The 23,204-nt window shown below is 27.8% G+C and overlaps 3 protein-coding genes across 3 annotated transcripts; 2 read left to right on the top strand and 1 right to left on the bottom strand.

The window, feature by feature from the left end:
- The first annotated feature begins 8,359 nt into the window (after nucleotides 1–8,359).
- LOC130674382 (EEF1A lysine methyltransferase 2) lies at nucleotides 8,360–11,325 on the top strand. The gene is made up of 4 exons (XM_057479695.1): nucleotides 8,360–8,498; nucleotides 8,594–8,692; nucleotides 10,660–11,114; nucleotides 11,180–11,325. The coding sequence occupies exons 1-4, from the start codon at nucleotides 8,449–8,451 to the stop codon at nucleotides 11,278–11,280; spliced, it is 705 nt and encodes a 234-aa protein (XP_057335678.1). The 5' UTR covers nucleotides 8,360–8,448; the 3' UTR covers nucleotides 11,281–11,325.
- A 745-nt stretch (nucleotides 11,326–12,070) lies between these two features.
- Nucleotides 12,071–15,631, bottom strand: LOC130674700 (ferrochelatase, mitochondrial-like). The gene is made up of 7 exons (XM_057480112.1): nucleotides 15,379–15,631; nucleotides 15,101–15,296; nucleotides 14,379–14,600; nucleotides 14,217–14,318; nucleotides 13,874–14,147; nucleotides 12,434–12,598; nucleotides 12,071–12,369 (listed from the first exon to the last, which is right to left on the bottom strand). The coding sequence occupies exons 1-7, from the start codon at nucleotides 15,404–15,406 to the stop codon at nucleotides 12,172–12,174; spliced, it is 1,185 nt and encodes a 394-aa protein (XP_057336095.1). The 5' UTR covers nucleotides 15,407–15,631; the 3' UTR covers nucleotides 12,071–12,171.
- Nucleotides 15,632–17,813: 2,182 nt separating this feature from the next.
- On the top strand, nucleotides 17,814–22,320 carry LOC130674699 (conserved oligomeric Golgi complex subunit 7). Its single transcript, XM_057480111.1, has 6 exons — nucleotides 17,814–18,005; nucleotides 18,549–18,638; nucleotides 19,061–19,246; nucleotides 19,620–19,751; nucleotides 19,825–20,008; nucleotides 20,574–22,320. Exons 1-6 carry the CDS (start codon nucleotides 18,003–18,005, stop codon nucleotides 22,292–22,294), a joined length of 2,316 nt encoding a protein of 771 aa, XP_057336094.1. The 5' UTR covers nucleotides 17,814–18,002; the 3' UTR covers nucleotides 22,295–22,320.
- Nucleotides 22,321–23,204: the final 884 nt, after the last annotated feature.

Below are 23,204 nucleotides of genomic sequence, written 5' to 3'. Positions count from 1 at the left end.
GTAAACTCATTTTTTGTATGTCGCTCCGATTTTAATTAAAAAATCGGCAGTTGTATTAAATAAAAAAAATATATAATAAAAAACAAAATATATAAATATATATAAATAAAAATATAAATATAAATAATCTCAAGAGGCCTGAAATAATTAAAAAAAATTGTTGACGATTTTTATCGATTTTTAAAATCGTCTATAAACAAACGGGGGTAAGTAGGTCATGTGGGTACTCTTTCCACCGGAAGTTGACTCCTCTACAACTTTGGTCCTTATGAAAATTTCTCTAGACTCAATAGTTTCTGAGTTAGAAACTCGGGTCACGGTTTCAATATTCGCAGGAGAGTGAAAGTTACTGTTCTGAGTAAACCGTTGGTCTGATTAAAATTTTTATGAGGACCAAAGTTGTAGAGGAGGAAATTTCCGGAAGAATGAGTACCAACAAGACATACTTTTGGTGAATATTTATATGAATGAGAAAAAAAATTTTGATAAAATTTTGAAAATTTGAACGTGGACTAAAAAAATAATCTGACTACCCTTAGATAGAGAATAACATTGATAACAATAATTTCATTAATATTAATTATTATTAAAAAAATTAAAATATAAATATATGAAATATATAAAAGATGTGTATTGTAAGATATTTAATACTTAATTAGGCACACAAAATAATAATAAATTAATATAAATATAAATAAATTCATGTTAATGTTAATGGACGTACTCAGTTAATTGACAATAAAAATATATATTAAAATTGTATTATTTATTAATTAAAAAAAATAAAAATAAATAAATCGGCCAGTTACTTATAGATATTTTCATTATTTATTATTTTTAATTTAACTATTTTTTTTTTTAACCATTTTGTTGTTGAGTTGACGGTACGTCCAAGGACTAGCAATAATTAATAAATAAATAAATAAAATAAAATAAATAAATGAATTTAAAAAATAAAAAAATATACATTCCAAACTAATTAAAAAAATTATTTATAATAATAATAATAATTTAATGATGATGGAAATAAAATTAAGTGTGCCGCTATTATATTTAAATATATAAATATATATGAGAAAAGTGAATGGAAATGAATATTAAATTTGAATAAAAAATGATGATGATTAAAAAAAAAAAATAACACTGTCAAATACACGCTCATACACTGCTATAAATTTTGACTTTTATTTTTACCTGCCCTGAGTTAATTTTTTTTAAAAATAGTAAGAACTTTCCTTTTTACTTTTTTTTTGTGATGATGGAAAAATTTAAGAAAAAAATTTTTTTTTTGATCGATATATCGAAAGATGTATCGATATATCGAAAGAGGTAATCGATATATCGAATGAGGCAATCAATATATCGAAAGAGGCAATCGATATATCGAAAGAGACAATCGATCTATCGAAAGATGAAATTGATATATCGAAGGCGGTAATCGATATATCGAAGAGGGTAGTCGATATATCACACGAGGTATCGATATATCGTTAGCGCTAATCGATATATCGTTAGCGCTAATCGATATATCGAAAGAGGTAATCGATATATCGAAGAGGGAAGTCGATATATCGAAGGGGGTGGTCGATACATCGAAAGAGGTAATCGATATATTCTTAGCAGTATCAATCAATCGTTAGCGGTATGGATATATCGTTAACGGTATCGATGTATCGAATAAGGTAATCGACATATCGAAAGAAGTAATCGATATATCGAAAGCGGTAATCGACATATCGAAAGAGGTAATCGAAATATCGAAAGAGGTAATCGATATATCAAAGAGGTAATCGATATATCGGAGTGGTAACAATATATCGAAGAATATGAACGATTTATTGAATGGAGCAATCGATTTACCCAACTAATATCGATGTATCGAAAAAGGTAATCGATATATCGAGAAAAAATTGATACATCATAATAGATCATCGTTATATCAAATGAATTTTAATCGATTTATCGAAATAGTTCATCGATATATCGACAAAGATGATCGATATATCGATAAAGGTACTCGATTATTTATTTTTATTTTAAAAAATTTAATTACTTATACATCGATAGCAATTAACGATTTATTGATATGAAACGACACATCGATAAATCGAATTTAAAAAATCGATTAATCGATTTTTCTAAATTTATTGTATTTATGTAAAAAATCAGATATAAAATTGAGGTAAGTAATGATTTAATCATTTTTTTCAAAATTTATTACTTTCGATCTAAAAATCTATCAAATTCTCATGATTCTATGAAATGATCAATTCAATAAAATTTTTTTTCAAGTATATAAATATATATGTTTGAATGTTTATATATACTTAATCAATTTCTTTGTTAAATTAAGAGGGTATTGACTGGGTAAATCTAAATCAAACTACAAAATTTCCTCTCTATATTTATCTATTTACTGAACTGGGTAAATTTAATCCCTGCGGTGATTGAAAACACATTAGGGTCTTTTTATACTTTATATACATATATACATTCATATACATACATTCGACAGATAAATCGGTTGGTAAATATAAATAATACCATTGTCGTGATTTACAATAAATTTACTTTGTCAAATATATATAGATATAGTTATATATATTAACGGTATATTGTATATAAATTTATATCAATATAGATGTAAACAAAATTTAATACGCTTTCGAATAAGTACCAACACTCTATATTTATATTTTTCAAAAAATATATATTATATATTTATATATATATTAAAATATTAAATATATAATATTGAAAATATATCATATAGGTATTCATCTAAAAGATCTTGAAACCTAGAATTATTTCATGAAATTCACACATATATTTATTGATATATATTTATATAAATTACATATATATTTATATCTTCATATCTATATATTTATATTTATATTAATATAGAGGTATAGGAAATTTGATACGTTTTTAAATGAGTATCGACATGCGAGACATATTTTTATATATTTTTTACGATATATATATATATTTATATTTATTGAGATATATATGACAAATATATGATTGGAAAAAAATATGTCATGTGGGTACTCATTTTAAAGAGCATGTAATTTCCCACATATATACATATATATATATATATATAGATATATATCATTTTTTTGCAAAGTTAATTTCCTAAAATAAATTACTGGCTTTTTATAGATTTCTTAAATATAACTATATATAAATATGTATATGTATATATATATTTGTATAAATAATTGTAAATTTCACGTTACAAAAATATATATATAACGGTCCTTTGACCTATGTCCCGGTAAATGGACACAAGAAGTCTCAAAGAATGGACTTGGGTATAAAAAAAAAAACTAAATAAACTAGGATAGTAGTAAATTTATTTGAAAGTTCTATTATATTATTGAGAATTTAGGTCTAAAGATTTTAAATGAAAACGGAAAGCGGAAGCAGAGAAAATAAATTTAACTTTAACAGTACGGTTACATAATAAAAATTTTTTACAATGGATTTGAAGCCTAGTAAAAAATATAAAAATAAGTGAATTTTTTTTTTTTTCAAAATTTTTTTTGAAAAAAATAAATATTGTTGTCTCAGACCTTGGATCTGTGGGAACGAGCGACAATGGTGGGCTCTTATTAAAATTCCAGGTTGTATTTTATGCCAGCGTACAAAGAAAAAAAATTGAGATAAAGATAAAGAGGAAAAAAGTGATAAGGGTTAAAAAAAATGATAAAATAAAATTATATAAAATGTTTTCAGTCACGCGTTCGATAATTCGCGAATTTCTCCCACGCACTATTACTCTCTTTATATATTTTTTTTTTTTTTTTTAAATTAAGAGCAAAAAAATATTTTTGTCTACTCCAGAAATTTTTATTTCGAGGCCTGATAACCGGAAACTAAAAGAGATAATCAAATATCATGGCAGGTTTTTGGAAAGGAAATTTACCGACTAAAAATTTTGGTCCTGATCATGAACGGTCTAACATTCATTTTCAAAAAGTTATGGCGGTTAGAACAATTCGCGGTTTTTTTCAAATATTTGAAACTGAAAATTTTTTGTCCGACTTTCAAATGGCTGTAACTTTTGAACTATTGATCCTATGAATTTTTTTTATGGGACAAAATGTATAGAGAATTGAATAAGCTTTCCAATGACCATAAACAACGTATGGTTATCTATGATAGGTAATAAGATATATGAAGAAACGTAAGTAAAAATCATTTTTCGGATATTTATTTGCATAAATGTATGATATTTATATTTATATATATAGATTTAATCATGTTTATTTAAAATCAGACATACGTATTATCTATTAACTGACATGTATTACATACTCGTAATACAAATTGAGTGCATTAGCCTTTATCAGTTAAAATATGTTGTCCTGTACGAGCGTTATCTTTTAAATTACCGCGGAATGCCTTAATTAGATTTTAATTATTTATATATTTTGCGGTAATTTAAGATAAGAAATTCTTTTTTTTTTTACTACTGGCTTGTAAGTTTTTTTTTAGAAAATTTATACATATATATAAATATACATATATATATATATATATATATATATATATATGTAGGTAATTAAATGCTCTTTAAAATGAGTACCTAGATGATACATTTCTTTTCTTTAATATATAATTTATATAAGGTCTAATAAATATACTATGTATGGCCATTTAAATATATAAATATATATATTTATAAATATATGTGCGGATCCCATAAAAAAATTCTAGACGTCGTACCCTTTCAAATGAATACCCACATGATATATTTAATCTCAATATTTTATAATTTATACATATATTTTATTATATATATATTACGCAGATATATATCGTGGAAAATATAAATATATCATGTGGGTACTCATTTGAGAGCGTATTAAATTTCCTAGCCGTCTATACTAATATAAATATAATTATATTTGTTCATATAAATATATAAATATATATATTTACAAACATATGTGCGGATTCGATAAAAAAAATTCTAGACGTCGTACCCTTTCCAATGAATACCTACATGATATATTTAATCTTAATATTTTATAATTTATACATATATTTTAAAATTTTAATATATATATATATTACGAAGATATGTATCGTGAAAAATATAAATATATCATGTGGGTACTCATTTGAAAGCGTATTGAATTTCCTAGCCGTCTATACTAATATAAATATAATTATATTTGTTCATATAAATATATAAATATATATATTTATAAATATATGTGCGGATTTCATAAAAAAATTCTAGACGTCGTACCCTTTCCAATGAATACCCACATGATACATTCAATCTCAATATTTTATAATTTATACATATATTTTAAAATTTTAATATATATATATTACGAAGATATATATCGTGAAAAATATAAATATATCATGTGCGTACTCATTTGAAAGCGCATTAAATTTCCTATCCGTCTATACTTATATAAATATACATATATTTGTTTATATAAATATATAAATATATATATTCATAAATATATATATGTGCGAATTCCATGAAAAAATTCTAGATATCAGCCCTTGATAATGAATACCTGATATATTTCATCTCGATATTTAAAGTATGCATATATTTCAATATATATAAATATATTCATATATATCTTGAAAAATATAAATATAGCATGTGGGTACTCATTCGAAAGCGTATGAAATTTCATATATATCTATCCACATATATATTTATTTTAATGAAAAAAGTAAAGAGTTAATTCAAATGTCAACAGAAAATGGGTAAAAGCTAAATTAAGCTCGTTACCGATCTAGTTGTCAGTCATTAGTTATCATGCCGATCCTAGTTAGACATGCAGCAGTTCATCAATGCGAGTCAGGACTTAGGGACAGTATTATATACTGGCTGTCTAGTTGGACCTTTGCCAAATTCAAATTAAGGTAACGAACCCGAAAAAATCAATGATTGCTTACGATTATTTTTTGTCCATACCCTCAATAATTATTCATATTAATTATCAAATAATAAATTGATATAAAAATCAGTCTGTTTATTTTATATCGTTACTGACATTATATATAAATTTTCACGAGATTTCAAACTGAGAATTGAAATGTAATCAGGAATCAGGAAATCGTTACACGAAATTTTATTCAATTTCCGACGTCTGATTGAGTTCCGTCAGATTTTTTTTCTTTCTTTTTTTTTTACACAGAATTTTTTTTTTTTTTGGAAGAAAATTTTCTGATAATTTTATAATTAGAAAAAAAAATTCAAATTTCGCACGATCGCGGTTCGAAAATTTTTGATTTTTTGACGTCACAATTTTGTGACCTTGGGTCAGCAATCGGTAACTTTGTGTTTTAATTTAACGATCGATGGTCCAAAAATTTTCTACAAAATTCAGTCGGTATCAAAATTTTTTTACCATCAGTGAAAAATTTGTATTTTAAAAAAAATTATTTTTCCCGCCAAATTTTATTTTTAATTTTTTTCAAATAAAATAAAAAAAAAAACTTACATTTTTGTTCTTGGGTCGCAAGTTTGAATTTTTAAAAATGGCGCCAAAAATTTTTAATTCGAATTCAAAGTAACAGACAACAGAAAATTTTTTAATTGTCAAAAAAATAAATGAAATAAAAAAAAAATTATTCGCAGACTCAAAATTTTTTGAAAAAAATTTTCTGAGGTCTGCTACAATGACTTTGATTATTTTTACACAAATCACTTTAAAAAAATAAATTAACAATTGCACTGATCACTGATAATTTTTAACACTTTTTTAAAAAAACGAAATTAATTAATTTAATTCCCGCGCCTTTTAAATTAATTACGAGTTCCGGTATCCTGACAAAAAAATTAAGATCCTGAAATTAACAGACAATTCAAAATTTTCGATTTTTTTTTTTGAACAAATAAATTACAAAAAAAAGAAAACTAAAAAAATGCACATGTAGAAAATTTAATAAACTACAGGTGCAATTTTTCAAAATTTTTTTTTTTATAATTTATCGTTTTAAAAGAATCCAAAAATTATTAGCCACCGGATAACTTCAGTATCGTAGTTAGCAGACAATTAAAAATTTTTGAATTTTTTTTCAACAGTTTAATTAAAAAAAAAAAAAAAACTAAAAAAATGCACATGTAGAAAATTTTATAAACTATAGGTGCAATTTTTCAAAATATTTTTTTTTTAATAATTTATCATTTTTAAAAGAATCCAAAAATTATTAGACACCTGACTTTAGCACGATACTGAAGTCAGCCGACGTCTTATAATTTTTGATTTTTTTTTATGATGATAAATAGTAATAAAAAAAAATTTTGAAAAAATTGCACTTATAGTTTATTAAATTTTCTGCATGTGCATTTTTTGGGATTTTTGTTTTTTTTTATAATTAATCAGTTGAAAAAAAATTTGAAAAATTTTTAATTGCCTGCTAATTTCTGGATCATACTTTAGCTCTATTTTGAAGTTAGTAGACAATTCAAAATTTTCGGATTTTTTTTTTTCAACAAATGAAGTACAAAAAAAAAAAAATCAAAAAATGCACATGTAGAAAATTTAATAAACTATAGGTGCAATTTTTCAAAAATTTTTTTTTTTATAATTTATCGCTTAAAAAAAATCTATAAATTATTAGACATCAGCTGACTTCCGTACGATCCTGAAGTCAGCAGACAGTTACAAATTTTCGGATTTTTTTTTCAACAAATAAATTACAAAAAAAAAAAAACTAAAAAAATGCACATGTAGAAAATTTAATAAACTATAAGTGCAATTTTTCAAAATATTTTTTTTTTTTATAATTTATAGCTTAAAAAAAATCTAAAAATTATTAGACGTCAGCTGACTTCCGTACGATCCTGAAGTCAGCAGACAGTTACAAATTTTCGAATTTTTTTTTTCAACAAATGAATTACAAAAAAAAAAACTAAAAAAATGCGCATGTAGAAAATTTTATAAACTATAGGTGCAATTTTTCAAAATAATTTTTTTTTTATAATTTATATCCTTTAAAAAAATTCAAAAACTGTCAGACGTCTGCTAACTTCAGTATCTTAAAAAAAGACCGGATTATAAAATAATTAATTTATTTACGCGTTTAAAATTTGAATACCGAGTAAATTATTATCTCAAAATATTTTATGGATTCAAAAAAACATTAAAAATTAATTGTTTTAATTTATCTAATTGTTAAATTAATTAATTATTCACTTAACTACGAGCTAGACTGAATTTACGTCACCGTAATGGCGCCGAGTTTGACTGAGACAGAAAACCTGCGCAGTAGAAACCGACGGTTTGGATGACCTGCGCAGTAGACTATAGAATAAGCTGCGCATGCGCAGAAGCTTCTTCAAGTTTCTCTTTCTCTCTTCTGAAGTTTGTTTGGACTTTCGCGGGCTCGATGACAAATAAATTTTTGAATATTTAAAAATTTGAATAATTAATAAATAAAATAATTCAAAATAAAATGTCTGACACTGAAGAGTTAAATGGATCCGAACTGGGGACGTTGGAACAGTGAGTAATTATTGTAAAGTTCAATTTATTTTATTTAAAAAGTCAAGTAGGTTATGTTGCTTTGTTGTCATGTATTTTATTTTTTTTATTTTTAGTTGGGAGAAAATTTATGACGAGGAGATAAATAATTTTCAAGAGTATGGAGACGTTGGAGAAATTTGGTTTGGAAAAAATAATGCATTTAAATTAATCAAGTAATTAATTTTTTTTTTTTATTTTAAGAAATTTTCTCCCGCCACTTTTTAAATTTCCAGGAATGAAAATCCATGGATTTAAATTTATTAGTTAAAAAAAATGAGCAGCCTGCAATCACTAGCCCGAGTATTGATGGCAAATTTATGAGAAATAAAAATTTAATTGTTTATTAAAATTTGACTAATTGACTCTCATATGTTTTATTTATTTTTATTATCATTGAAATTTGATAAGACAAATCGGGTAATTAATCTCCAAACTCATTGATTTCGATGATTTTATAATCATGGGATTCGAAAAAAAAATCAACACGGTCAAATTTTTTTTATTAGTCGTCTGATATATTTTATTTATAAAATATATAAACTGCGATTAAAGACACGACAAAAGTCATTTACTTCTGAGGGTTCGCCCAAGGGCTGATGTCTTTAATTGATACTCGAAAATTAACTGTCTGCTCTCAAAATATTTATTTATTTTTATCTCACTAATTTTATAAAATCCCAGCGACATCTTTTGCCGGACAAATTTCTATATATATTAATAATTATTTATAAAACGTCAAGACATTGAACTGGCAGTCGCGTAAAAAATCTGAAACTATGAAGAGGCACAAATTTAACTCGAGACCTTTCGCTGATACCAAATTCCATTTTTTTTATTTTTATTATCGCAGAGACATCCCATGGACTTGATTTTTTTTATTCTCTCTTAATAATATAGACAACAGCGATATATATGTAAATATATATAAATATATATTGAGTGAAATTGATCTATAATTAAGTGGCAGAATAATTAAAATATTAATTTATTTAAAGAAAATAAATACGATCGTCTTTTTTTGCCGCGCAATTTAAATTTATTTCGAATGATATCGATAATTTTATTTATCTGGACACTTGGCAATAAAAGAGTTTGAACCATGAAAAGCCACAAATTTACTATAAAAAAATGAATGATACTAAAAAATTAGTCTTGCACGGAGATTAATATTCTAAACTAATATAATTATTCTACTTTACAAATAAAATGTTGTAACAAAAATTTTCAACTTGAATTTAGAACCATGTAGAGATTTTTCATATGAGAATTATTTTTATGTGGAAATGATTATCATACCCGAGTTCTCGATCAAATTCCCTTTCAAACGAGTACCCACAAGCCCTAGTTCTAATTTTGATTTTTTCAATTTCTTCTATCCGGGCCATCTTGCCTCGGATTTTTTACCATCCGAAATATATCGATGTGGGTACTCAAACTTCAGGAAATTTGCTCTGGAATTCAACTCCACCCATTACTAAGCTCTCCGTAAAATTTATCTACCGTAATTAAAGTTAATTTTACAATCTCTCATAAAATTCAAGTCTTGATTTTTTTTTTCTACTGAGAGCTTAGTAATGAGTGGAGTTGAGTTCGAGAGCAAATTTCCTGAAGTTTGAGTACCCACATCGATATATTTCGGATGGTAAAAAATTCAAGGCAAGATGGCCCGGATAGAGGAAGTTGAAAAAATCAAAATTTAAACTAGGGCTTGTGGGTACTCGTTTGAAAGGAAATTTGATCGAGAACTCGGGTATGATGATCATTTTTTCGTAAAAAAATTTTGGGTCTTCAAATAATTAATTTTAGTGATCATTAGAGTTATGATATAAAAATTAGCGAACAGTTAATTCGTGTAGAGAAAAACTTTGCAAGTTTTTGTGATCCACAGAAATTCTCTGGCGATTTCATCAAAAAATTATTGACAGTTAATTTTATTTATATATTTATATAAATATATGAAATAAATATGAGCCAATGAAATTGATATTTACCAGAAAAAACTTTAAAAAAAAAATTACAAGCAATTAATAATTTTAAAAAATTATTTAATTGCTTGATTAAATTTTAAAATATTTTTGAAAAGTGGCGGGAGATTTAAAATAAATTTTAAAAATTTTTTAATAAAAAAAAATAATTTCAGATGCATCGAAGAATTGAATATTTCAAAAACTGATCCAATAATAGATCTAGGGTGTGGTAACGGCTGGACATTATTGAAACTTTTCGAGAACGGGTTCAATAATTTACTGGGAGTCGATTATTCCCCAAAGGCCGTGGAATTGGCGCGAAATATTTTCAAAGAAAACAAAATAAATCTCGACGATCTTGCGACCACTAGGATAGAAGTCTGTGATATTCTAGAAGATCTCAATCCTGAGGATGGGAAGAAGGATAAAAATTTTTTGAAACCTCGGGGCTTCAAATTAATCCACGACAAAGGAACTTACGACGCCGTCAGTTTGAATCCCGATGACCGGCACCGCCAGCGCGGGAAATATAAAACTAATGTGTGGGATTTATTAATGGACGATGGGTATTTAATTATTTCGTCTTGCAATTGGACTAGAGACGAACTAATCCAACATTTTAGCAGCGGTAATTATTAATTAATTAATTAATTATTTAATTAAAATAAAAAAATGAAATTAAATTTTTTTTAGGATTCAAAGTGGAAAAAATTTTAGAGGCTCCGGCGATTAAATTTGGGGGTAAAGTTGGACAGTCTGTTACAAATATTGTATTTAAAAAAATTAGTGTCTAATTAATTAAAAAAAAAAAAATTATTAATTAACTGATTATTTTTTTTTACATTTTTATTTTGGAATTCGATTTCTAGGGAAACTATTGGAGATACGAAAAAAAGTGTGAGAGACAAATTTATAGGAAATTTAATTTCCTACAAAAAAGGTTATTATAAATTTCCATGTAAATTCAATATTTTGGAAGATATTTCAATTTTAAGAAATTGACAAAATAATTTTGTGGAAAAAATTTTTTTCTTTTACATTTTGATTTTGGAATTTGATTTCTAGGGAAACTATCAGAGATACGAAAAAAAGTGTAAGGAACAAATTTATAGGAAATTTAATTTCCCACAAAAAAGTCCTCATAAATTTCCATGTCAATTCAATAGTTTGGAAGATATTTTAATTTTAAGAAATTGACAAAATAATTTTGAGGAAAAAATTTTTTTTTCTTACATTTTTATTTTGGAATTCGATTTCTAGGGAAACTATCAGAGATACGGAAAAAAGTGTTGGGTACAAATTTATAGGAAATTTAATTTTCTACAAAAAAGGTCCTCATGAATTTTCATGTAAACACAATATTTTGAAAGATATTTTAATTTTAAGTAATTGACAAAATAATTTTGTAGAAAAAATGTTTTTTTTTTTTTACATTTTGATTTTGGAATTCGATTTCTAGGGAAACTATCAGAGATACGAAAAAAAGTGTGAGGGACAAATTTATAGGAAATTTAATTTCCTACAAAAAAGGTCCTTATGAATTTTCATGGAAATTCAATAGTTCGGAAGATATTTTAATTTTAAGAAATTGACAAAATAATTTTGTGTGGAAAATTTTATTTTTTATTTTATGTGGAAAAAATTTTTTTTTATTTTTTTAAAGGAAAAATTTTTTTTGTAATTTATCACATTCTGCAATTTTGAGCGAACCAACTCTTACATGGTTGGCAATTTTCGTTTACGCATTGAGGGCATCGAGTGACAAATTTCGGCGAAATCGCTTTCTTTGAGTGCAAGTGATTTTTCACGACATCTGCGAGAGCTTTGATAAAAAGCGGATGATCATTTGGAGTAGGAGTGCGTCGAATTTTCTCAATCTTCAGCTGTAATTTAATAGTTCGTTAGTCGAAGAGAAAAATTCTTTTTTTTTTAAATGTTTTTTTTTACCTCGCGGGCGAGATCAGTGCAGTACTGAATGTCCAGCTCGTGAAGAGTCTCGATGTGCTCATTTACGAAGGCTATGGGGACGATGATGAAGTTTTTCTTGCCTTGCTCGACGTAGCCACGTAGTGAGTTGTGGGTAGCGGGGCCTAACCAGGGCAGTGGTCCGACCTGGAAATATTTTTTGGTTTAAGTATAGGGTTGTGGGTACTCATTCTACTCGGCATCGTCTGGTTTACAATAATATTGTACTAGTTTTTCAAAAAAAATTTTTTGAAAAAAAAAAAATTATAGTTTCTTCTATCTAAAAATATTTTTATTGAATCCCGGGATTGTGGGTACTCATTTTTCTCGGCATGATCTGGTTTACAATAATATTGTACCAGATTTTCAAAAAAAATTTTTTAGAAAAAATACAAATATCGAAATTTTGTCCGTCTATACTTTTCCATTGAAACCCTGGCTTGTGGGTACTCGTTCTACTCGGCATTGCCTGGTTTATAATAATATTGTACTAGATTTTCAAAAAAAAATGTTTGAAAAAAAAAATTGAAGTTTTTACTATCCAAAAATTTATTCATCGAAACCCTGGCTTGTGGGTACTTATTTTTCTCGGCATTGTCTTGTTTATAAGGATATTGTACTAGATTTTCAAAAAACAATTTTTCGAAAAAAATAAATTTTAAAATTTTGTCCGTCTATAATTTTTCCATCGAAACCCTGGCTTGTGGGTACTCGTTCTACTCGGCATTGCCTGGTTTATAATAATATTGTACTAGATTTTCAAAAAAAAATGTTTGAAAAAAAAAATTGAAGTTTTTACTATCCAAAAATTTATTCATCGAAACCCTGGCTTGTGGGTACTTATTTTTCTCGGCATTGTCTTGTTTATAAGGATATTGTACTAGATTTTCAAAAAACAATTTTTCGAAAAAAATAAATTTTAAAATTTTGTCCGTCTATAATTTTTCCATCGAAACCCTGGCTTGTGGGTACTCGTTCTACTCGGCATTGCCTGGTTTATAATAATATTGTACTAGATTTTCAAAAAAAAATGTTTGAAAAAAAAAATTGAAGTTTTTACTATCCAAAAATTTATTCATCGAAACCCTGGCTTGTGGGTACTTATTTTTCTCGGCATTGTCTTGTTTATAAGGATATTGTACTAGATTTTCAAAAAACAATTTTTCGAAAAAAATAAATTTTAAAATTTTGTCCGTCTATAATTTTTCCATCGAAACCCTGGCTTGTGGGTACTCATTCTACTCGGCATTGAGTCATTTATTGAAATCAAGCATTAGCTTAGCCAAAAAAAATTATTTCCAAAAAAAAAAAAAATTTTTAATGGTAAAAATAATGTTTTTGAAATATAGGCTTGTGGGTACTCATTCTACTCGGCATCGAGTACTCTACCTCATAGACAATACAAAAATTAAAAAAAATTACCTTCGACTGCCAAACGATTTGATAAGGATTACAGTGATTCAATTCATTCATAACCATATGTACCGTCGCCGCAATTTCACTAGGATAAGAATCGCCGCGATTGAGAACTCTCAGCGGTATCGAGTGCGCAGAAAAAAGTATCAAAACATCTTTTTTTATTTTATCATCAAAATGCTTCAATTCGTCTTTTATTCTCTCAGCTACTGTTCGCGCTAACAGAGGGTGTGTTCCCCACCGATCAATTATACTCAGTTTCATATTTTTTGGTAGTCCTCTAAAAAATTAATCATCAAAAATTTTAATTTTAAATTATAAATAATTATTTATTTAAATAAAAAATTACCGTTTTTTGTAATAATCCGAAATTACAGTAAAACTTGACCCAGCTGTCGCGCAGCTGTAATGTGGGTACTGTGAAAAAATAATCATGTGTTCGATCCCGTCTCTGAAAAAAAATATTTCATGAAAAAAAATTTTTTTTTTTTTTTTTTTTTTTAATTATTACGCTTCTATTTGTTGTAACGCGACTTCAGTCAGCGGGTCAGCATAGCGGAATCCAACATAATGTTTATGAGGACCAGATTCTGGTGAAATTTTGTCCAATTCCTGGCACATTAATTCCCCTTGCAAATTCGTCCATTTTAATATGGGAGAGCCTCCGCCTATTTCGCTGTACTTCTGCATCACTTTCGGAGCTCGCATTTTAGCGATCCACGGGCCCAATTTACTGTTAATAATATAAACAATCTCATATTACAAATAATAAACTTTTAAACCAAACGAAAAGTCAATTTTGTCATTTGAAAACTCGCGGTAAAATCAAATGACGATATCTCAGTTAGTATCAGAGATAAATTGACGATTGAGGGGGTCATTGGAAAGGAAATTTAATTCCCTACAACTTTGGTCTGATAAGAAAATCCCGTAAAATCGATAGTTTGGAAGATATGGCCGCTTAAAGATTTAAAAATCTCCAGTGGTTGAAATCGCGGGAATTTTCAAACATTTGAATTTGCGCGGTAGTTTTAAAGGCCTGTAACTTTTAAACTATTGATGCTATCGCAATTGTTATGAGAACAAAAGTTGTAGATCAGTAAATTTCCTTTCCAAAAGTCATATATTATGTTTATTTATCTCATATATTTATTGAGATATAAACAAGCAAAGTTTGAATATCGAAAATGATGATTTAGAATTTTGAAAAAAATAAAAAATGGCCCAAATTACCTCTGCATGGGCATTTGCATCATATCGCGATCAGTGATTATTCTCGTCAGAAATTCTTGGACCTGTTCAAGTTTACTAGGACCCCCCATATTTATCATCAAAATTCCCGTCTTAGCTTTTGAATTTTCTGAGTTTTCCCGCTTTTGTCCTCCCGTTGATAGACTCCTTATAATTTTAAAATTTCTTGCGCAATTGCCTGTAATTAGCAAAAAAAATAAATTAGGTCATTGTGCTAAAAAAAACTCTTATATAAATCAAACAAAAAATTATTTACTCACCTGCGGAATAAATTTTGCATAAATTCATTTTGAAATAAAATTTTTCCACGGGATTTTAATGAAATTTCTTGATTATTGTCAATTAAAAAAAATAATTTTTTCACTTTAATTAATTTATAATGAATTTTTTTTATTAATAATTTTATAGTATTGCATAAAAATTAAAAAAACAAATTTTTGATAAATAATCAAGTCAAATTGGTACGACGATTTTGTTCCTTTCGCGGTTAAAGTAAAACTGTAACTGCAGAACTAAAGGGTTGATAAGCTAGAAAGTAGTGATTGTTTAAATAGATGGCGCCAAAGTTTAATTCTAGAGGCGAGAAAAAGTGGGGGAATTCCGAGATACAAGATGGCGTCGAATTTGATCGGTAAGAATGAGGTCCTGTGTTACCGATGGTAAAAATGGCGCGGAAATTTGAAAAAAAAAAATCTGTCAACCGCCTGACCCTGCCCTGAAACTTCCTGCTATTTTCGAGCTTCTTGAGCTCGAAAACATTATTGTCAATACACTTATGAGTTCGCAAGCTCGTCAAATTCAGAAAATTCAAAAGCTAAGACGGGAATTTTGATGGTAAACATGGCGGGTCGTAGTAAACGAACAGGTCCAAGAATTTCTGACGAGAATAATCACTGACTGTGATATGATGCAAATGCCCGTGCAGAGGTAATTTGGGCCATTTTTTATTTTTTAAAAATTCTAAATCATCCATTTCGATATTCGAACTTTGCTTGCTTATATCTTAATACATATATGAGATAAATGAACATCATATATGATTTTTGGAAAGGAAATTTCCTGATCTATAACTTTTGTCCTTATGACAATTGCGATAAAATCAATAGTTTGAAAGTTATAGGCCTTTAAAACTGCCGCGCAAGTTCAAATATTTGAAAATTCCCGCGATTTCAACCACTGGAGATTTTGAAATCTTTAAGCGGCCATATCTTTCAAACTATCGATTTTACAGGATTTTCTTATCAGACCAAAGTTGTAGGGAATTAAATTTCCTTTCTAACGACCCCCTTAATCGTCTGTTTATCTTCGATACTAACTGAGATATCTTCATTTTATTTTACCGTGTCGACTCCACCATCCATACCAATTTAACATATACGGTATTAAACAGAAACGATTATATATATTAGGGTGATCCAAAAAATAACAAATTCTTTTTTGCTCGGAAACAGGTTCAAAAGTTTGATTAAAATAAAAAAAGACGCCTGTGAAAATTAGAGCTTTCAATATTAACATTTAGAAGTTCCTCATCGCACTTTTTTATTTTCCATAAGAATAACATGGAAAAATTTTTTTTTACGTCTTCTGATTTTTAGTAGCTTACAATGCGTCATAGGAATAATTGGCAGGCATACTTTTGTAGGGAATTTAATGCTCTACAAAAAAAGATTCTTATCATTTTTTGATAAATCTATTTGTTCAAAAGTTATTTGAGGTTGAAGTCGAATTCATATTAAATTTTGAGATCTTTTTACTTTTCCGGCGAAACTATCAGACCTATTACAAAATATCATGGGACCTTTTTTGTAGACAATTTTATTCCCTAGAAGTTATCTCCAATAAAGTTTTTTCGAATTCCGCATTGTTTTCTAGTTGTTTGCATTTTAATGTCAAGCTCATAAAAAAAATAGTCTTCTGATCGATTTTAAGAGCTTGACATTAAAATAAAAATAACTTGAAAACGATGCGGAATTCGAAAAAACTTTATTAGAAATAACTTCTAGGAAATAAAATTGTCTACAAAAAAGGTCTCATGATATTTTGTAATAGGTCTGATAGTTTCGCCGAAAAAGTAAAAAGATCTCAAAATTTAATATGAATTCGACTTCAACCTCAAATAACTTTTGAACAAATAGATTTATCAAAAAATGATAAGAAACTTTTTTTGTAGAGCATTCAATTCCCTACAAAAATATGCCTGCCAATTATTCCTATGACGCATCGTTAGCTACTTATAAAAATCAGAAGACGTAAAAAAAATAATTTCCATGTCATTCTTATGGAAAATAGAAAAGTGCGATGAGGAAACTCTTAATGTTAATATTCAGCTCTAATTTTCACAGTCTTTTTTTATCTAAATGAAACCTTTGAACCTGTTTCCGAGAAAAAAAAAATTTGTTATTTTTTGGATCACCCTAATATATATGTTCTCCCTAAATAGTCACTGTAATTAACAGCGTTCGCTAAAATAAATTGCCTCCTCGTTCTACGAAAATAATATTCAGTTGATACTTTAACAGACATACAATAAAGTACCTCTAGGACAAGTGAATGGCATCCGCTGTAATTTCTGGAAAAAAGTGCCATCGCACTTCCATCTGTTGCCATTTTTTTGTACTTCCGTCACGCCCACGTGCGTTTGCGGCTCCCGCACGAACTACGTTCGCATTTTATTACCCACCGAGAATACCACGTACGTTGTTTTGTTTTCACTTTTCTGGGTGTATTTCTGAAATAAATAAACACTGAAATTTTCTTACTTATAAAGACTCGATTTAATTTTCAAAAAACGTTCGTTGTTGGTTACAAAAAAATTTGAAATTATCCCGAAAATTACCAATTAAAATAATTTTAATTGAATTATTTAATTGAAATTACATCGCAAATGGTAAGTAATTATACCATAGGTTCATTTATAATAATATAATTTTTTTCTACTGTATTAATAATTAATTTTACTATCAAATTAATAATTACCTGGAAAATTCAAATTTTTCTCCGGGACGACTTTTTATTTTTCTTAATTACTCTGTAATTATACATGATAATTATACATCTAGGGAGATCTTTGGAAAGGAAATTTACTGGGCTACAAGAATGGTCAGAGGGTAAAATGGGCTAGGGTTGATAGGAAGGAAGATATTGAGGTTTTAAGTAAAAATTTATTCTTGGGAAATTTTTTTAATTTGGGAATTGTAAAAAAATGGCTGTAACTTTGCAGCAAATTATTTTAAATAAATTTTATAAGAGAGAAAAGTTGTAGGAAATTAAATTTCCTTTTTCATGACCTCCTATGAAATATATTTATCTCATATATTTACAGAGATCTATGTAATTAAAGTTAACAGTTTTTTTTTTTGGAGTAAATGATTTTTTTTATTCATTATAATTTTTTAATTAGAATATTTAATTAAAAAAATTAATGTTACAGGATATAACAGCATTTTCGAACGATGATTTTAATATCAAAGATTGGATTAATAAAATTCTTGAGTCTTTGGACTCACAAAATGACAAAGACGTGAGTTATGATTTATTAATTCTCTAACTCATAAAATATTGAAAATATCGAAAAATTATAAGAGACAAAATTTGTAGGAAATTTAATTATCTACAAAAATGATTCTTATCATTTTTCCGTTATCTCTTATCATTCGCAAGTTATAAGCGTGAGAATGAAACCAAAAAAATAATTTAAGCATAGGAAAATTGTAAAAATATTTTTCGCGCTTAAAATATTAAATATCTTGTTAAATATCAAAGATATCAAAAAATTTTACATAAATGATTTTGTTGCTAATGAAATTTCCTACAAAAAAGTATTTGGAAATTTTTTTGCAATTTCAATAATTACCGAGTTATCGAACGTTAATAACAAAATTAATTTTAAATTGATTAAAAATTTAATTATTTTTGTGTTATTAATAAATCTGAATTTTTTAGGCATATGTTGGATCGCTGATCATGAAATTGCAATTATATGTACAGCAAGTTAACGGTAATATTGAGGATATAAGTCAATCGGTATTAGGAAGTTTGCCAAGAATATTTCGGGAAACTCAATTATTACAACAGGAAGCTGTTGCCTTAAAAGATAAAATGTCTGTTGTAAAAGATGAAATCGCTAAGGTGATTAATTTATTTAAATATTCAAGATTTTTTAATTTTTAATTTTTCAAAAATTGATTTTTTTTTTTTCATGCAAGTAAAAAAAAAATGACTTGCAGAATTGAAATCGTGACGAAATTCCCTCTTATTTGAGTACCCACATCGATATTTTTTAATAAAGTTATTTCTCACGATCAACTCGCGGTTAATCCGCGGATGCTCGCGGAAAGGTAACAAATAAATGACTTTATTTAAATATATTGTTGTTGGTACTCATTTTAAAGGGAATTTTATCTACTCTATGATTATCAGGTTCATTTTTGAAAAAAAAAAAAAAAAAAAAAAAAACCTTCGTAAAAATTATAATTTTATTTAATTTCATTATAAATTACAGATTGAAAAAGATACGTCATTATCAATAAATTCATTAGCAAAAATAGATAAAATAAAATGCGATCTAGAAAAAGCGAAACAAAGTTTGCATGAAGCTGACAATTGGTCTGTTCTGGCAAATGAAGTTGAAGAAGTAATTAATTTCATAATCAACTAATAATAAATAATTATAATTCACAAATGATAATTTCTGTGTTTTTTGACAGAGTTTTGAAACAGGAGATATCGAAATGATTTCAAAAAAAATATTCAGTATGCAAAAGTCATTAAGTATGTTAACAAACACGATTGATTATGAAGAAAAAAAATTACAATTAGAAGGCTTGAAAAATCGACTTGAAGCTATTGCTAGTCCGCAATTAGTCCAAGCATTTACAACACGTAATTTAGGTAATTATTTATTAATTATAATTCATTAATTTAAATTACAAAATACATTTATTTTCATAACTTTAATTAAGTCGAAAAATCTTCAAAATACAAAAAATTTTGTTGATTCCTTTTTTATAGAGAATTTAATTCCCTACAAGAAAGTTCCTAATCATTTGTTGTCTATCTCTCATGTTTACAAAGATATAGTCAATTAATCTTCATTAATCAAATGAAAAATGAATTTGGTTTTAAAACTGTGATTAACTCATTAAATATTAAAAATACAAAAAAAATTAATGAACACTTTTTTGTAGAAATTTTAATTCTCTACAAAAAAGTTTTTTATCTTTTATTCCCTATCTCTCATATTTACAAAGAAACAATCGATTAATCCTCATTAATCGAATGAAAAAATTAATTTATTTTTAAAACATTAATTATCTTAGTAAATATTGAAAATACAAGAAATTTTATTAAATACTTTTTTATGAAGAATTGAATGCCCTACAAAAAAGGTTCTCATAATTTTTTACTTATCTTTCATATTTACAAAGATACAATAATAATAATAACTTTGTTTCAGAACAATCAAAATTATACGTGACTATATTCAATCAAATATCACGTCTTGACCAATTAGAAAAATACTACAAGAATTGCACCCGCGTTAATTTAACCTCCGAGTGGCAAAAGATAACAACAAACTCCGAAGATCCATTCCCCCAGCACCTGATGTTATTTTTCGACAAATTACTCACAACATTTCCCGAACAATCTAAAACAACGGCATCATTGTTCGTATCCCCACTCTCTACTTTCCCTGAACGTACGTCCGAGTCTCGTTCCGACCAATCGCGCTCCGTACCCCCACTCTCGATTCCCCCAGATTCAAATTCTCCCGCCATAAATTCCGATCCCAGCAAAATAACTCTAACCTTAGAAATTTATACCGAATTACTATCGACTCTATCTCCGACTTTCGAAAACCAGATATCGATTTATTTACGCCAGTATCCTCCCGCCGAGCAATTAATTCCATTAATAAATATAAAAACAATATTTGACAATTTTTCCATAAATTTATCCCACTTACTTGACAACATAACCTCAAAAAATTCAAAATTACCCACATTACCCCTCGCAAAGTCAATTTACTCCCCCCTAGTGACATTTATATCAAAATACACGACTTACGAGACCGCATACTTGAACCAACAGCTGATTAATCTTCAATTAACGCCATCTACAAGTGATCTAAGTGAATTAATACATGAATTATCACTTAGTATTCCAAAAATATATGAAATTATTAATGGCAGTATAAAAAGATGCGTTAATTTAACAAACTGCTGTGGTTACAATCAATTAATAATGTCATTAAACAATTTGTTAATCAATTATTTGATTAATTACACAAATTGTTTGTCATTAATAAGTCAAATTAAGTCGAAAACCGAAAATTGGAATTTATTTCAACAATGTCTTACATTAATGCAAATAATTGGTAACTTACAATTAACAATTAATGACATTAATCGTCAATTAATCACTACCTTTAATGATTACAATAATAAACTTATAAATAACAACAATAATTTCACAAAATATCATCTATTGCTGATTAATAATTCCGATAAATCGTTAAAAGAATTCATTAATACGATTAATGATGATATATTTAATGATATTAATAATCGGATTAATCAGCTGTGTTTAAAATTATACAAAGTAACTTATGAGGTTGTTTTTACGCCAATTTACACGCAATTATTGGTCATCAAAAGTTTAAAATGGTCGAAGAACGACAATATTGACGTTAATGAGGTTAATGAATCATTAATCGATTTACCGGATTACAGTTTTATACCCCAAGAATTTATAACGTTAATTGGCCAGTATTTGATGACTTTGCCGCAACATTTAGAGCCATTTTTGTTGACGGACAACCCGAGCTTGAATTACGCACTCAAAATGGCCGATGACAAGTTCAATCATTTGGAGGGTGGGAGTGGGGGATTTACGGGAATTTTATTGGGAATTGTTGCCAAAGACGCGTGTCAGATGTTTTTTGACCAAATTTTGGGAATTCGGGAGCTAGATGCCAAAGGCTGTAAGCAATTGGCGGTAGACATTGACTACCTGGGGAACATTTTTGAAGAATTGGGACTCAAGTTGACGGACAATTTACAAGCGGTGGCAGCACTGCTGAGACTGGGAGCTGACGATTATTTAGAAGGAAGTGTAGGTTACAATCCGCGGATTGTCGCTGCTGTCAGACAGATGAGAAATATCCCTTCGGGGTAAATTATTTTTTTTATTGTATTATTTATTGTTAATAAATGAATTTATTAAGCATTGATTGGATTTACTTTGTTTCATTTATTCTTGTTGGAACTCTTTGAGGTTATAGTTCCAAACTCTATTTATTATAAATAGCGATGTAAAGAGCACCCTGGCGGATCCAAATTACAGTAATTACCGTAACTTATTAACTTATTTTCCGGTAAATTACCAGATTTCGCGGTAATTTGCGGTAAAGCTACGCGTGACACCTCCAGTTGCCATATAATTGCGAACCAGTGTCAACTTCGGGTTCTGATCTCCCGGGAAAAAATGATCAGACCTGACCATGCCTGTTCATGTATGATCAGGCCTGAAATTAGACCTGATCATGCCTGTTCATGTATGATTAGGCCTGAAATTAGACATGATCAGGCCTGATCATACCTGTCCATGCCTGTTCATGTCTGTTCATGTCTGAAGCGTTGAATACACTCAGGCCTGATCATGCCTGTCCATGCCTGTTCATGTCTGTTCATGTCTGAAGCGTTGAATACACTCAGGCCTGATCATGCCTGTTCATGTCTGTTCATGTCTGAAGCGTTGAATACGCTCAGGCCTGATCATACCTGTCCATGCCTGTTCATGCCTGGTCATATATGTTCATGTCTGTTCATGGCTGTTCATGTCTGCTCATAGATCTAAAATTTTGTTGACCAAGAATCTATCACGTATAAGATTTTTATTACTTGAAGTTCATACGAAACTTACTTTTCAACTAAATCTCTTAGGTCAGTGGGTAGCGAGTTACACTTTCGAGCGCAAGGTCCACGGTTCAAATCCTGCACGCGCCCGAATTTTTTATTTTTTTAATTTTTATAGCAATAATTATATACATGTATAATTGAATATAGTTATACATAATTATATATAA

Source organism: Microplitis mediator, chromosome 9, assembly GCF_029852145.1.
Source record: "Microplitis mediator isolate UGA2020A chromosome 9, iyMicMedi2.1, whole genome shotgun sequence".
Taxonomy (NCBI): Eukaryota; Metazoa; Arthropoda; class Insecta; order Hymenoptera; family Braconidae; genus Microplitis; species Microplitis mediator.
This window is presented reverse-complemented; position numbering and strand designations above follow the sequence as displayed.

Coding starts and splice junctions, on each gene's coding strand:
- LOC130674700 (XM_057480112.1), bottom strand. CDS start 15,406: ATGAATTTATGCAAAATTTATTCCGCAG. Junction 15,297..15,378: donor ATGCAAAATTTATTCCGCAG/GTGAGTAAATAA, acceptor TGCTAATTACAG/GCAATTGCGCAAGAAATTTT. Junction 12,599..13,873: donor AAATCGTTTGGCAGTCGAAG/GTAATTTTTTTT, acceptor AAATATTTCCAG/GTCGGACCACTGCCCTGGTT.
- LOC130674382 (XM_057479695.1), top strand. CDS start 8,449: ATGTCTGACACTGAAGAGTTAAATGGATCCGAACTGGGGACGTTGGAA. Junction 8,499..8,593: donor GAACTGGGGACGTTGGAACA/GTGAGTAATTAT, acceptor TTTTATTTTTAG/TTGGGAGAAAATTTATGACG. Junction 11,115..11,179: donor AATCCAACATTTTAGCAGCG/GTAATTATTAAT, acceptor AATTTTTTTTAG/GATTCAAAGTGGAAAAAATT.
- LOC130674699 (XM_057480111.1), top strand. Junction 18,639..19,060: donor ACTCACAAAATGACAAAGAC/GTGAGTTATGAT, acceptor TGAATTTTTTAG/GCATATGTTGGATCGCTGAT. Junction 19,752..19,824: donor TGGCAAATGAAGTTGAAGAA/GTAATTAATTTC, acceptor GTTTTTTGACAG/AGTTTTGAAACAGGAGATAT.